The sequence below is a fragment of the Notolepis coatsorum genome (genome assembly GCF_963971535.1).
Source record: "Notolepis coatsorum genome assembly, chromosome: 16".
NCBI lineage: Eukaryota > Metazoa > Chordata > Actinopteri > Aulopiformes > Paralepididae > Notolepis > Notolepis coatsorum.
In genome coordinates this window covers 107,013,197-107,029,733 of record NC_140180.1, presented here as the reverse complement: position 1 = coordinate 107,029,733, position 16,537 = coordinate 107,013,197, and the positions used below count along the sequence as shown (strand labels likewise).

At 42.0% G+C, this 16,537-nt stretch overlaps 1 protein-coding gene across 1 annotated transcript in view; it reads left to right on the top strand.

The window, feature by feature from the left end:
* The window catches only part of clnk (cytokine dependent hematopoietic cell linker), a gene marked incomplete at its 3' end in the record, with an annotated part of 52,354 nt that extends 37,644 nt beyond the window's left edge, over window positions 1-14,710 (top strand). Inside the window, exons 10-16 of the mRNA XM_084332148.1 lie at window positions 376-400; window positions 503-593; window positions 824-849; window positions 987-1,084; window positions 1,945-2,022; window positions 4,070-4,225; window positions 14,558-14,710. Coding sequence (XP_084188274.1) covers window positions 376-400; window positions 503-593; window positions 824-849; window positions 987-1,084; window positions 1,945-2,022; window positions 4,070-4,225; window positions 14,558-14,710 — 627 coding nt within the window. The remainder of the gene's footprint in view (window positions 1-375; window positions 401-502; window positions 594-823; window positions 850-986; window positions 1,085-1,944; window positions 2,023-4,069; window positions 4,226-14,557) is intronic.
* Between the last annotated feature and the right edge of the window lie 1,827 nt (window positions 14,711-16,537).

The following is a 16,537-nucleotide window of genomic DNA, read 5'->3' as shown; positions in this document are numbered from 1 at the left end:
GCGTGGGAGGGACACGCCGCCCCCATCGCTTCCTGATTCTACTGCGCAGGCGCACCAACCGACCTGTAGGAGTCGCTGTCCACAACGTCCGATCCCCACCCACCAGCTTCCCACCCCCTAATACTGCCAATTGTATTAGTATGAACGACCAGCCAAGCTGGTAGCAACGCCGAGAGCTGGGCTCGAACCCAGCATCTCCTGCGTTGGTGGCGAGCACCTTGCTCACTGCGCCACCTAGCCACCGGTGGCTGAATGTTATCTATACTTATACTAATACTATAACTAAATTATTGAGAAATGTGCTCGATACTGTACTACTGTAATGACTTGGCATATTATATAATGTAATTCTCAATAATCTCTCCTACTCAACAGGCAGAATATAATACATCCGCTGAAGGTGAGTTCTACATTACTGTGAATTAAAAAAATTTAGGGTTAGTTGCATTTTTAGGTTGACCAAATTGGGAACATTTGCAGAACTATATTTTGTATATTGCAGGTCAACAGAGCTCTGAAAGTGAAGAGTGGGAAAACCACACCAATATAAGATATTCATTGGACTTGGACGATTTCCACCACACACGCAAAAGGTGCCGCTCTGTGAGAAGTTTACTGTCTTAATGCCAGCTATGCTAAATATATGATGTATATCTGATACCATCCGAGTCATACAAGAAGATAGACACCAGTTTCCTCGTCCTCTTCGTTCAGTAGAGAGCTATCCGGCTGGCTAACTATCTCCTTGTCTGACTCTGGAGACAGTAAGCATGTTTCCCTTAATGCTGGCGTGTTCCTTTAACTCACTGCTTCGCCTCTTTAGGTCACAAAAGCACAAAGTACTACAAGGTAAGTGATGCCAACAAATCTCCATTTTTATTAAATGATGAAAACTGTTTGATAACATTTTTGAAAATCGACTTTAATTCTATTATGTATCCATCTATACTCCTGTAAGAATACAAATCAAATGTCTTTGGATTCAGACTCAGGGTCCCAGTCGAGGCATCAACACCACGAATGGCCTCAAACTAAAGAAGACGTTGACCAAAACGACTTTGTTCCAAAAGAACGGCCTCGTCAGGTAGTTCTGTGGGAGACGAGTCGAGACATCATTCATGTTGTAATGTACATGAGTCGTGTGGTTTGATACCATGAGAAAAAGGGATTATAGATGTCAACTCAATGAGTGTGGTCATGTAGTTTGAAAAGGGGATTATAGATGTAAACTCAACGTGCATTGATGTAACCCTTCTTTTTGGGCCAGGCCTACTATGAAGAAGACTGGTATATTGATGTAACTCTTCTCTTTGGGCCAGGCCTACTATGAAGAAGACTGGTATATTGATGTAACCCTTCTCTTTGGGCCAGGTCTACTATGAAGAAGACTGGTATATTGATGTAACCCTTCTCTTTGGGCCAGGTCTACTATGAAGAAGACTGGTATATTGATGTAACTCTTCTCTTTGGGCCAGGCCTACTATGAAGAAGACTGGTATATTGATGTAACTCTTCTCTTTGGGCCAGGTCTACTATGAAGAAGACTGGTATATTGATGTAACCCTTCTCTTTGGGCCAGGTCTACTATGAAGAAGACTGGTATATTGATGTAACTCTTCTCTTTGGGCCAGGCCTACTATGAAGAAGACTGGTATATTGATGTAACTCTTCTCTTTGGGCCAGGCCTACTATGAAGAAGACTGGTATATTGCTGTAACTCTTCTCTTTGGGCCAGGCCTACTATGAAGAAGACTGGTATATTGCTGTAACTCTTCTCTTTGGGCCAGGCCTACTATGAAGACTGGTATATTGATGTAACTCTTCTCTTTGGGCCAGGCCTACTATGAAGAAGACTGGTATATTGATGTAACTCTTCTCTTTGGGCCAGGCCTACTATGAAGACAGAAGACTGGTATATTGATGTAACTCTTCTCTTTGGGCCAGGCCTACTATGAAGAAGACTGGTATATTGGGACTTGCAGTCGACCTGAGGCAGAGCATGCCTTACACCTGGTGAACAAGGTTCGGCTATTCCTTAAATTCAATATAGAATCAATAATGTACATATATTGCCTTGGAACATTACTGGTGTACTGTGCAGTTCATGGAGAGACGTTCATTTAGTTTATATCTATATGCAATCAAGTTTACAAAACATATTTACTGTACATGTACTGTATATTCTATCTTGAATATCAAAGCAAAATGATTTTTGAGGAAATGTTAACCTAAAATGTAAGCCTAAAAGATACGTCTTTGAATGGTAAATAGGCCTGTTTATTGCTGGTTCTTGCCTTAAAAGGAACACTTACAGTCCGCTTACCATCTTCTCCAGAGTCAGACAAGAAGATAGATACCAATTTGTTCCTCTCTGTGTGTTCAGTAGAAACTGAACACACAGAAAATGAATGGAAGCCGATACGGACCAGCTAGCCTAGTAGTTGGCCAAAAACACCTCTCCAGACTCTTAAGCTAGGCTAGTGGTCCGTATCGGCTTCTATTAATTTGTGTTAAGCTAATAATAATAATAATAATAATAATAATAATAATAATAATAATAATAATAATAATAATAATAATAATAATAATAATATCTTAAATGTAAATAGCGCCTTTCAGGAGAGGGGCTAAGGGAGGGGGAAAGGGAACAACGTAACAACAAAATATTAATCAAAAGGAAAGAAAGAAAGAAAACGAAAGAAAAAAGGGGAAATCAGGCAGTCATTTACAAATTTGGTGAAAAGGTGGGTTTTGAGTTAGGATTTGAAAGAGTGCAGGGATGTAGCACTACGGATGTTTGGAGGGAGTGAGTTCCAGAGAGGGGTCGGCCACAGAGAAGGCTCTGGGACCAACAGTCCGCATGTTGGTGGTGGGGATGGAGAGGAGACCGGAGTCAGAGGACCGCAGCCTCCAGGGCGGGATGTAGGGATGGAGGAGGTCCGCTAGGTACCGGGGGGCAAGGGAGTGAAGGGATTTGTAGGTGATGAGGAGGATCTTGAAGTTGATGCAGGACTTGACTGGAAGCCAGTGGAGGTGGATGAGGGTGGGGGTGATGTGGTGCCAGGACTTGGTGCGGGTGAGAACCCTGGCAGAAGAATTTTGCACATATTGTAGCCTGTTCAGGACATTACTGGGTAGCCCTATGAGGACAGAGTTTGCGTAGTCGAGACGGGAGGTGACGAAGGCGTGGATGAGAGTCTCTGCTACGGAGTCGGGGAGAGATGGCCGGAGTCAGGAAATGTTCCTGAGATGGAAAAAGGCTGATTTGGTTATTGTTTTCATGTGGGAATGAAAGGAGAGGGTGGAGTCCAGTATGACGCCCAGGTTGCGGACTTCTGGGTAGGGATGTCCCGATCCGATCATGTGATTTTCCGAAGATCGGGATCGAAAAAAAAAAAAAAAAAAAAACTGGATTTATTTTAAATTTTTTTACTTTTTTGTTTTTTTTCAACAAACATGACCATGTTCACGTCTTAAACTCATACTGAGGCCTTAGTTTTGGTTTTAAATTGCATATCATCATTAATTTATTTATTGTCACACAGAGCAGAAGAATTTTGCCAAAACAAACGCATTTCCTTTGATTTAATAAAAGGATTGCAATGCCTCGCTTGAATGAAGTTAACTTTTCACCTGGATAACGTCAACATTCAGGGTGAATGTAATGTGAGAAATTGGGATAAAAAAAAAAAAAAAAAAAAATCTTTTTTTGATCGGATCGGGAAAGATCGGTATCGGTAGATACTCAAAATCACATGATCGGATCGGGAGCAAAAAATGTGATTGGGACATCCCTACTTCTGGGGAAGGGTGGATTAGGCAGCCATCCACTTCAAGGAGGAGGTCTCCAACCTTCCGGAGCACATTTGCTAGGCTAGTTTACAGCCACATAACTCTGTAGTGACTCTGGAGAATACGGTAAGCGAATTTCCCATAATGTTGGTGTGTTCCTTTTAAACAACAGTAAAAAAAAAATTTAAATGTTCACTTCTCTTTCAAATGTGTCAAATGTCTCTCCCCGAAACATCAGTGCACCTTTAAACCAAAGCTATGTTGTAATCGTGTCCAGGACGGGGCGTTTCTGGTGCGGGACTGTTCACAGAACACACTCGGCGAACCCTTCGTCTTAGCCGTCTATCACGAGATGAGAGTTTACAACATAAAGATCCGGTTCGTGGACAGCACCTCCAAGTACGCGATGGGAACAGGGCATCGAGACAATGATGTGAGTGGTCACAATTTAAAGGGATAGTCCAGTTTTTGTTTTCCATTAAGTGGTATAATACTTGCCAGGAGTGTAATCAATGTATCAGCTTACTTACACAAGTCCTGTGGTCGCAGTTCTGGCCGGGTTCTGAGCAAACTGGGAAGCTTCAGAGTGGGAACACAGGGTTCTGAGCAAACAATGTAATGTAAATTATGAAACAGTAACCTCACAAAGATACTCATTTAAAAGTGCACTATGCAGTGTCGGATTTGTTCACATTTGCGTAACTTGCAATTAGTGTACAAAACGAATTTATTACCAAGCCCGGATTAACCAACGGTCGTTGGGGCCGCGGCCCGTGGGCCTCGAGCTCCCCCTAGTGACAAAGGGCCTCCACTACACTAGTAAAAAGAAATACGAAAACAAATATATATAATCAGATCCAGCGTTTACTTTCACAGCGTCTATAGTGACTTACTAGTATCATCTCATCTCTATCTATTTTTATTTAATTTTTTGTATTGCAAATACAAATATGATTGATTGTGTTTGATAATGAGGGGGTGAGTACTGTGTCACCTGCCGAGACACGTTGTGGCTGTGTTTTGTTTACTTGTTAGACTGTCATGGCGGCGCCCACTAGTCGAGTTTTTACACATGGATATTTGATATTCTCACTATTTGTCTTTTGTTGAGCACAAAGAAAATAACGTTAAGGCTGTCAAAGTTAACACGGTATTAACGCGTTACCGCCAGATTCTATTAACGCCACTATTTATTTTAACTCACTTTTAAGAAAAGAAAATAATTTTTTTTTTGTTTTTTACTAGACTTCACTCAGGTGTATTATCCCTTTCTCTGCCACGCTTATGTACATCCTTATACCTTCCTCTGCCAGCTCTATTTGTCTATGGAGAAGTTCCCCTTCTTTGCAGGGCTATAACTTTTTAAATTGTATTGCTAAATTGACATTACTATGGCCCATTCAACGTCAATTATCTATCGTTTAGGATGTAGCAACGTTCTACTTTTTCATTCACATATTCATACTAAAATACGGTCTAAAGTATAAATATGTTTTTATCGTTTTCTGCAGCATTCTGCAGAACGCAATTTATAGCCCTAAATGCATTATATTGATGATCAAATACAGTTTGATAGCGATCGGCGCCAGATAAAAAATTTCAAATGTACGTGCTTCTAGAAGTTACTACTCATCATCTGATGTTGACCGGATGGGGGGGGGGGTCGTTTATAATTCCGTGGCCAACGTTAGATGATTCATGTAGTCAGAGCAGTTTGTATCGAACACGGTAATAATAAACGCTGAAACTTACCCCAGTCTCCTCGGGCCGTTGGACGATGAGCGTGGAGCAAAAAGATTGTTATTATGGGATGTTGAAATATGCGATCCATTTCCAGGTTGTATAATATTATATACGTCCAAATCATGTTGTTTATCGAGTTATTGGCAACGGATCGCTATCCATTGTGTCGAGCTCGAGTCCCGCGAGCGATAGTGAGTGGCGGACCGAATATGGATGAGCACCAGTTCCTGCTGCTCATTTCCTGTTTGGGCGATCCGCCGATCGGCCACCAGATGGCGCTCTTGAACCGTTGGAGAGTTGAGAGGAGATCAACAGGGGATCTCAAGACTCCGCGGGTGAAATATGATTGCCATCACAGATTTTTGAAATATTGATCTCAATGACGTGTTAAGGCGTCATTGGCAGATTACGCATGGCGGAGAATGACGTGTTACGGCGTCCTTGGCGATTAAAGGGTTATTGATACTCTCATTGATACTATGTTTGTTTCTGAAGTGTGTGCGTGTGTGTGTGTGTGTGAGATATAGAGAGAGGGGGTGAGAGAGATGAGGAAGGGGCAAGAGAGAAAGAGAGCTGGAGAGTGTGTGTGTGTGTGAGAGAGAGGGGGGGTGTGTGATTACTCAGCCCTTGTGTGGGTGCATGTAACAAGTTCCTAACGTTTTCTTTCCCCTATTATAATTTCATGCACACTTTATTCATTGTTTTAAATTATTATTTTCTTTTAAGTTATTTTGTGCATCACTCTGTTTTGAATTTGATGCAAATTTGCAATGCATGAGGGTCATCCTTTTGTGTTAAATGGCTGCATAAAGCAAGCATTTGTTGACTCGCATGTTGATAAGTATTAAAACTTGGAACTTGAAAAATATCTGTTTAAGGTAGAAAAATAAATAAAAAATGCGATTAATTTGCGATTAATCACGAGTTAACTATGGACAATCATGCGATTAATCGAGTTAAATATTTTAATCGATTGACAGCACTAAGTTAAATGTAAATTGTGTCTTGGCTCAAAGATCCTATCACTTTGTTTGAAACAATCCGACAGCATCCAATCAATTTGCGCGAGAGAAGTAACGTTACAATTCAAAACGACAGATCCAGTCGAAAATGATACCAAAGATTGCTTCGTTTGCTTATAAAGACTACGTGGTGGTCAACAAAAAACGAATTGCAGTACGCAAAACGTGCGGGTCGAAATCACAGATGGAGACGCAACAACTTCCAACTTCGTTCAACATTTTGCTGCACAAAGAACAGTAAGTAACTTGGCTTGCTACTGTGAATGAATGAATGAATGAATGAATGAACGAATGAATGAATGAATGAATGAATGAATGAATGAAAACTTTATTAACAGATTGCAGAATGGGTACAATACAGTACGGCTCAATACAAACAATTGTTATGGGGATGCAGACCAGAAAAATACTTTCGTCTTGTTTACATCAGGGTCCCCCATTTTCAATTGATCATGACACTTATGACATACAAGTATACAGTACTGTTTTATGATACATTTATGACATACAAGACATACAAGTATACAGTACTGTATAAGAGACATAGATCATGAGAAACAGAAATATATACATTCAAAGGGGAAGAAACTGTACATTGGAGGGGGTTGGGTGGGGGCGGGGGTTTGGCCATTTGGGGCCAGTTTTTAATTGCAGCCACCCGTAGGTGCTCTTTGAGACTGGTTTTGAAGGAGGGTAGGGATTCACATTGTATAGGGCGTTCCACATTGTTGTGGTATAATTGCTAAACGTGTTTAGTCCCTTGTTTGAGCCGAATCTGGGTTGAACATGATTTGTGGAACTCCCTCTGGTGTTGTGGTCGTGGTATGGTCGTGGTATTCACTGACCTTTGGGAAGTATTTCGACATGTACATTGTACATGGGTATCTTAGTGGTGTAGTGTATATTGTAGACCAGGTCCATTGCAAGTTGCTGTACTCTGTCGTCTACTCTAAGCCATCCTAGGTTGTCAAAATGGGCAGGGGTGAGGTGGGTTTTAGGAGTAAGGTCAAGCAGTAGTCTGACCAGTTTGTTTTGTGATGTTTGTAGGCTTGTTTTTAGCTGAACAATAAAGTATAATATATTGTGTGGTACCCTGTCAATAACTTTGGCAGACAGGGAATATAATACATTTTCAATACTTAAAATAAAGTCCTCAACTATACTTTCTCTCTCGATGGATAGCTGTTTGTTGACGTGTTAAAAATGCATCAGTAGGAGGATTACTGTAATTTTGATTACTGTAGTTTGCCTGGTATGTAGCCTTGGTTGGTGGCTGCCCCATCAATGTTTTACATATAAAAAACACCACTGTGCGTGCGTGCACGTGTGTGTGTGGCTGTGGGGGCCTCCACAAGAGTCTGGCCCAGAGGCCTCTGAATTCTTAATATGGGCTTGTTTATTACACACATAATCCTTGATTGTATCATAGGCATCTTATTTCATCATAAATCAAACCAAAATATAATTTTGAGTAATCAAAATAGCTTTCAATTATTTTCTTTCTCTCTCTGTATAGTTGCATACTTCAATCAATTCGGTCAACTTTGCTGTCAAACTCTCGCCTCACACAGCTTTATTTTTAAAGGGGACATGCATTGCTATTCCTAGCACTATTTGGGCAGCCTGTTCCTTAATGTCAAGCAAGCAGTGCAAGAATGCGGAAGCATTCTACCGTAGTGGCGTGCGGTAATGCGCCTTTCATTTTCCGCCGCCCAGCACGCAGGTGCGTGCACCGGCGGCGGCGTGCTCGCGTAGGTGCGTGCGTGCGCCGGCGTGCTCGCGCGAGGTGCCCGCGCATGCGCATGAGATCCCGCCTTGGTTCGACACGAGCGGAGCTCAATATATATAAGTCACCGCCCCTTATTCAGTATCCAGAAATAGCTCAATTGGCAAGACTGCATGGCTGTGGATCCTATGGCTCGTCGCTGGCGAGTTCGAATCCCATCAAATATTTTTTTTAACATGATTTTTTTTTGAACGTGTATTCTTTCGCCGGTTAAGGTTAGGCATGGTTAAGGTTAAGGTTAAGGTTAGGCATTGTTTCGGAGTTGGTTAAGGTTAGAACGGTTAAGTTTAGGCGCTGTTAAGGAGCTGGTTAAGGTTAGAGTTTGTCAAAGAGAATGGCAATATTCTTTCTATGGTTAAGGTTAGGCATGGTTAAGGTTAAGGTTAGGCATTGTTTCGGAGTTGGTTAAGGTTAGAACGGTTAAGTTTAGGCGCTGTTAAGGAGCTGGTTAAGGTTAGAGTTTGTCAAAGAGAATGGCAATAGACAGCCTATTTCCGCGCGACAGCTCCCAAAGCGGGCCTGAAAAGAAAGGCGCTTTACCGTAGTGGCGTGCGGTGACGAATGCTTCCGCATTCTTGCACTGCTTGCTTGACATAAAGCTACACGCATTTGGGCAACTTTACACAATTCCTGTGAGTCTATTGAACACATCTGTAAGCTTTTATTCAGACAAATTCATTGTTTTATATTTCTAATCAAGTACTCAAAAGCCAAATTTTTCTCACTTTGGATTTCAGGCTGTGTTGGCCTGGCTCCGCCCATAAGCACTGTGTAAATGAGTATGTGCTACTGCTGCTTCCCCGCGAGGTCCAGGTTGTGTGTAAATGAGTATGTGCTACTGCTGCTTCCCCGCGCAAGGTCCAGGTTGTGTGTAAATGAGTATGTGCTACTACTGCTTCCCCGCGAGGTCCAGCCCAGGTTGTGTGTAAATGAGTATGTATTACTGCTGCTTCCCCGAGTGAGGTACAGCCCAGGTTGTGTGTAAATGAGTATGTGCTACTGCTGCTTCCTCGCGCGCAGTTTGTTTCCCCAACAGAAGCTCCTCTCTCTCTCTCTCTCTCTCAGGCCCTTGTTACACAGTGTTTTTGTGCTCGTTTTTATACGTTTTTGAATACGTTTGCTGTCCCTATTACATAGAAATGCCGTTTTTGCCGGAAACGTTGTGGCCCTACTGAAAACGCTAAATTGTGTTTCCGTTTTGGAATAGCGCCAAAAACTCGCCGACAACATGTTGTGTAATCTGCACGGAGCCGTTGTTGCTCAACGCCCATGCGCAGTAGATACCATCTGCGTGCCCTTCCGGTGACAACAGAGCTGTCCCAAATAGCTGCAGCTACCATGTGTTGTCAAGTTATTGTTATAAGGACCCCAGTCCAAGCTACAACAGTCTGCATTCCCTTAACAATTGTTTGTATTGAGCCGTATTGTATTGTACCCATTATGCAATATGTTAAATAAAGTTTACATCCATTCATTCTGCTAGCATTACCGATTGCATGAGCACTGCCGCTGGCTAACGTGAGCTAGCGTTAGCTATCAGACCCTGTTAGCTCAAGCTCCTCTTTCAATCTTAACAAGCATTAAACAAAATGGCCCAGTCATCTATTCACCTTTGTTTAATACACACAGCGTTGTCTCTAATGTTATCTAGCTACTGATAGCTCCCGATATCATCAGTTTGGTGCTGGCTGGTTAACGTGAGCTAGCGTTAGCTTCTAGCCACAATGCTATACTGTTATACTGGCATATTCCATTCACGTTAGCATGTAGCTAACAATGTAGCTAACAACATTGCCGATCCTTTTTGAGACTAAACTATCCGCTCTTGGTGGTCACTTGTGTTGATGTTAGTTTTGTTTCATCAACAAATGAGAGGCAGAACACACAGTGAATGTATCCGTTTTGTTTATTGCACTTTTATTACACTTTGCTGAAAAATAAGTGCTGCATTGGGTAAATAGGCATTTAAAGATGGCGGCGCCTTGTTGACATTTTCTTTGCAGGAAGTGTATTGGCACATTCAAGTTCTGATTGGTTGAAAATTGCCTTCATGTTCGCCACCTACTGCCACCTACTGCTTTGGCAGTGTACTACATCACTGATTGGAAAGACTCCCATCTCCTCCTTCCTGCTCGCGTCTCACACAGGGCTGAGCTGTGCCGAGGTGCCGCCCCCCTCGCACGGCTTTGCTCTCACTCGAGTGAGGAGGAGCGGAAGACCGCTGGTTCTCCAACATACAGCGGTGTGCTCTTCAGAATGTACCGGGAGAAACGTTTACTGTACCCTGCAGACATAATAAGCATATAAGCAGTGCTTACTAACGTTATTAGTTACGCTATTTCAGACCGAATTAGTCATTCATTTGTCTAGCACAGTCTCTAACAGTGTAACAGTAAGAAGCATTTTGGATAAAAGTATTCTGTACTTCTGTATGACAACAATGTATGCCTTTCAAATCGAAATCTACGCTCTCTCATCCTGCTTTCGCCAACGGCAGCGCGCTTGCCGCTGCGGCTGCCGCGGGGGCGTGCCACGCGCGTCACGTGGCCGTCGCGGCCAATCAGGCCAACCCCGGAAATCAAATACGTTGCGGAAGTGGTACACGCGTCCCTATCACAGTGACAGGGGCATTGTTACTGACTAGTCCAGAGGACAGAGTGCCCCCTTTCTGACAATGCCTTGACCGGGGCTCGAACCGGTGATCTTCCGATCATGAGTCCATCTGATGAGCACTCAGTAGTATTTATATATTTTATACCCAGTTTAATCACCTGTACATTGTATGTTACTATTGCACTTTACTGTTACATTTGTACTCTGGTTAGATGCCAAACTTATTTTTGTTGTATTGTACTTGTGCTGTATGATGACAATCAGGCACGTGCACACATAGAGCCCAAAGGGTGCTCGAGCACCTGCCCTTTTGTGCCTCATAAAAAAGTGCCCTTTTTATGCCAAGTTTATTTTTTGCTTTTGTTAAAAGTGTCTTTGAAGGATAAGTGAGCTCCTGTACTGATTATTATAGTTCAATATTCAATATTTGGTCACCAAAACCCCCCAAAAAGCATAAAAAGGGGGCCCCCTCCGCCCACAAATCAGGCTTGCACACTTCACGTGTTCGCTTCGCACGCACAGGCCCAGTGCCCTTTTCAGCCTTTGAGCACCTACCCCTCTAAAGTCCTGTGCACGTCCCTGATGACAATACATTTTAATCTAATATAATTTGGATCAGTCGCAATTTCGCAAATTGCTCTTGCGTTGCCCGTGGTCCTGTACACGTGGTCCTCACAGCGGTCAGCACAACCCAAGTGTAATGCTTAGCCTCTCTCTCCCTTATAAGGAGCTGGCGGGCGTTTTTGTATGCAAATTCAGGTGTACGAGAACGTACTTTCAGTTTAAGAATTAGTAGAACACCGTTTCATGCGTTAAGGCATCTTGGTGAGGACAAACTACCATTACTAACGAAGATAGTTATGTACACTTTCGATCATGAGGTCCAATGTCGGTATGCCTAAGAGCTGCCTCTGCTTCCTGTACCGACTGTCTTCTCTTGTGTTCCATTTCAACACCGTTTCATGCGTTCAGGCATCTGGATGAGGACAAACTACCGTTTCTTACGAAGATAGTTATGTACACGTTCGATCATGAGGTCCAATGTCGGTATGCCTAAGAGCTGCCTCTGCTTCCTGTACTGACTGTCTTCTCTTGGGTTCCATTTCCTCCCTCTAGTTGGATTTGGGACCAAATTACTAACTACTGCATCTTTGCTCCCTGATAGCAACAACTCTGTTCTCGCCTTCACACAATTAAACTCCTGTTACTCGTTACTGGTAGCTGGAGAATACCTTTCCCATACAATGCCACACTACTAATACACAGAGGATCGCCTAATCATTTCCTAATGAACAAATTAACCAATCTTATTTACCTTTGATATTGGCACATCATATATTGACAATGGTCAACTTAGGGAATAACCCAAACTGCAAAAACCATAAAGTCAACTAGCCTGGAAGCCCCAACTTCTCCTTCTATCCTCTCTACAAACATCTTTCCTAAATTGCTCTGTTCACATCATCATTCAACTCCACCTACCCAGTCACTATGAATTGAAAATGGGGGGCACTGATGTAAACAAGACAAACGTCTTTCTCTCTGCATCCCCATAACAATTGTGTGTATTGAGCCGTACTGTATTGTACCCATTCTGCAATCTGTTAAATAAAGTTTTCATTCATTCATTCCAAACTTTTCACCGGCTCCTTATAGATGGAATTTCCTCATTAATCTACGTAAAACTCTCACTCTACTACCTTCCCTCTGGTAAATTAACAACTAGAGAATTCTCACAATATTGTTTTATGTTTGGATCACGGACCTGCCCTTTAACACATTGGGTGCTAACGATGAATGACGAATTATCGCTTGGTTGCCACCACTCTAATCAATGAGAGGACGAGCACATTTGCAAACGCTTAAACTATATCTTAACACTTTGGATGCCACCAACGCTATAAGTCGTTAGTTCATGCCGCTGAGTTGAGTGCCCGCCAACGACATAACGTTTGTTTGCCGTATTTTTTTTTATTGGCGATTTGAATTAATATTTCATCAATCGAGCCTCGGGTTAGTGCTGCAGAGTCTCTCTGAGCTCAATTGGGAAGATACCGCCCCATATCGTCTCTCCCTGTGTAACTGCACCCCATCAGTTCAGACTGATGCAGGGGGAGTGGTTAGTTTCCTCATTTTATTTTTCCCTCAAGGCATCTGAAGGATCGATTGTGCTCACCGGCCCGGAAAACATGTGGATTATGTATTTACAGGACTCAACACTAATCAATAAGCGTGATCGATATTTGGAATGGCGATCAGGAATTGGAATAATCTTTTTGGATAACATCTGATCTCAGGTAAGGAATCTATTTTACCAGTCTTAGGATAATCAGACCTGTTTTCACAGAGATATAAGCTTTTTCCCTATGCGTGTGTGTGGCTGTGATCGCTGATGAGGAAATGAGAATATATTTTTCAGCCCGCCTCTATAGCATGCATAAGTACACATATACTATCGATAATCTAGCGTTTATTTGAAAACGATTCATAAATAGGCCGAAAAATGACGTTTGTGTGTATTCTAGAATATTCCAGTAAATGCCTTTTATCACGGAATCTTTATATTTTCCTTGAAAACTAGGGCTTTTCAAAATGCTATAAAACGAAAATGAACTGTTAAAAAAACAATCCATTTAGACAATGTTGACTGCAAACAAGTCATTGATAAACGACAGGCAGATTAGACACATAGCAATAATTTAAGAGAGAGAATATGCGTTCACAACGCTATCATTGAAGTCGGTGGTGGCATTTAATGTTCACCAGTGGTAATCAAAGTGTTAAATTATGGCTATACACCCGTCGCTTATCAATGACTTGCTTGCAGTCAACATGTACGAAACGGATTGTTTTGTCATCAGTACATTTCCGTTTTGAATAAGAGTAGTTTTGGAAATTTCTAGAAAGAAAAAAAGATTCTGCAGTAATAGCCGGAATACACACAACACGTCATTTTCCGGCTGATTTATGAATTGTTTTCAAATAAATGCTAGATTATCGATAGTATATGTGTACTTATGCACGCTAGAGAAGCGGGCTGAAAAATCGATTATCTATGCCGTGCCTGGCGCTAACGTTACGCACACTGTACACACAGGAGACACGCTGCGCTGGCGGTGATAGGAACATCCGATTACCCCAATACTGATAAAATAAAGTCCTTACCTCAGATCAGATGTTCTGCAAAAAGATTAATCCAATTCCTGATCGCCATTCCAAATATCGATCGCGTTTATTGATCCAACGTTATACCTCGAAACACATAATCGACGCTTCTTCCAGTGCCCTCAGTGGATGCAATAGTCTCAGGTTACATGCCTCAGAAGTCAAATGTGGAGCCCGGAGTTTTTTCCGGATGCATTCCCATCGACTCCATTCCAATGGGTGCAATACCATCGGGGAGACGATAGGGGGCGGTATTTGACCTTTTCGAGCTCCGAGCCATTCCCAATGATAACGTGAGGCTGGATGGAAGAAAAATGAATGGATATCGCTAATAAAAGAAATAACGATTAAATAACGAGATTTCTCGTCGTTGGCACCCAATGTGTTAAAAGAGCCAGTAATTAATCAATAATCATCATCCTTTATTCTTCCTCAGATGTTTGACTCGGTGGCTGACATCATCAAATTCCACTCAGTGTTCCCCGTCACGCTCGTCGATGGGAGGAGTACGTTGGCGAGCAAGTTTCCGGGGAACTGTGTGCTGACTTCCGCGATCACCAGAGCGGACGTGGACCAGCTGCTGAGATGAGCGCGTTTCATCAGCTCCCATTTCTATTTTCCATTATGTATTTTACATCGTTGTGTATACAGTATGTATATTTCACTTCAGTAGAACTAGAACAGTAGGACCCGGTTCAGCAGTCTTACCTCAAGTAAGCTAGCCACCACTGCGGTCTCGCTCGTCCGCGGTCGACACCACCACGAGGAACAAGAGGACCAACAAACTGCTGCCGCTGTTCAGATTTCAATCAAACTGAAGATTATGAGTTGGTGTTTGTTTTGGCATTTGATGCGTCTTCACAGATTTATTATCTTTGAAAATTCAAAGCAGATTGGGTCAATCCGTTGTAAAGGTTTGAGTGAGCCGTGTACCGTTGCCCTGCATGGAATGTATGAGCGGTTACCATGGTTACCTGCTGCGTCGCTGGAAGATATTCTGAACATCTGACAAGTAGACAGTTGCTCAAACTACACCTCAAATGACAAATAGTTTCTATACTGATCATTAAGAAATGGCAAAATTAGCTCAAAGAAACAAGTACCTTTGACACAAAAAAAATATATTACACAGAATAATATTGCTGTATTGTATTGCCTCAAAAATAATGGAAGTGAATGACACCCGGGAAGAATGGTGGTGTTGACAGCAGTGGTCGCTACTCGCTAGTTTAGTAGTAGATGACTTTAGAGGTAAGACTGATGAAACTTGTTCTACTAAAGTGAAATATCCCTTTAAAATCACACATGTTAACAATTGATTCAATATTAAACCCAGTGACATCCATTTTGTCTGTATCATGACAAAACAAAACATAACGTTTATACAAATTGACAATGCTGATTGTATTTGAATAAGAAATCTTTTATGAAAACTTACACTTCATACAAAAAAAACATGAAATGAGAAAATGACCAAAAGAAAACAACACTGGAAAATATAGTACAAAATAAAAAAAATTTGTCTCTTATTTGTCAAACAGTTACACATGAATGAATCGAAGAAAAGGCAAAAAAACAAAACTTTTCAGAGCCAATAATTATTTTCTATATACAAAGACTGGTGACTGCAAAGCAGCGTGTGACACCGGGCGTGTGGTGGGCGAGGAAAGCAGATGGGCAACATAAATACAACTGGGTGGAGAAGTGTTAGCTATTTCTTACCAACAGACAGAATATGAACACCATGTCATCACATGTCAAGAGAAACCACAGAGAACATTAATTAAGGAATACGACTGGGTAATCAAACCCTATAAATACCATTATGAGCCTGGCACCTCATATACTATGGTTATACTATAGTAGGCCTAACTCAAGAATACACAGGTGTTAGGGCTGTCACTTTTTTTTTCTTTCCAGAACTAGCGATCGAACCTGACAACATGTTAACTGATCATATGTATGTATATGTAAGCATGTAATGATGTGATCAAATAAAAAAAAATTATATAAATTCATTAACATTCAGGCGCCCTGCTTCTCTCCATGTATTCTCTCTTCTTGATTGGCTGCTGAGCACGGCAGAGGCGGGACCTGTGGACTGGGGCTGTTCATCCAAACTGATCGATTGAATCATAATGGACACGGAACTCGCTACACCGTTATGAATAGAAGGATGTCCGTCATTATTAACAATCGTGACGTTATTTCACCAGAAATTAATGAGTTCCGTAGACTGTAAAAATGTGTGTTGGTAATTCTCTCTCTCTCTCATCTCCCTACCCGTCTCTCTCTCTCTTCTCTACCCCGTCTCTCTCTTCTCTATCCCCTCTCTCTCTTCTCTATCCCCCTACCCGTCTCTCTCTCTTCTCTACCCCTTCTCTCTCTTCTCTATCCCCCTACCCGTCTCTCTCTC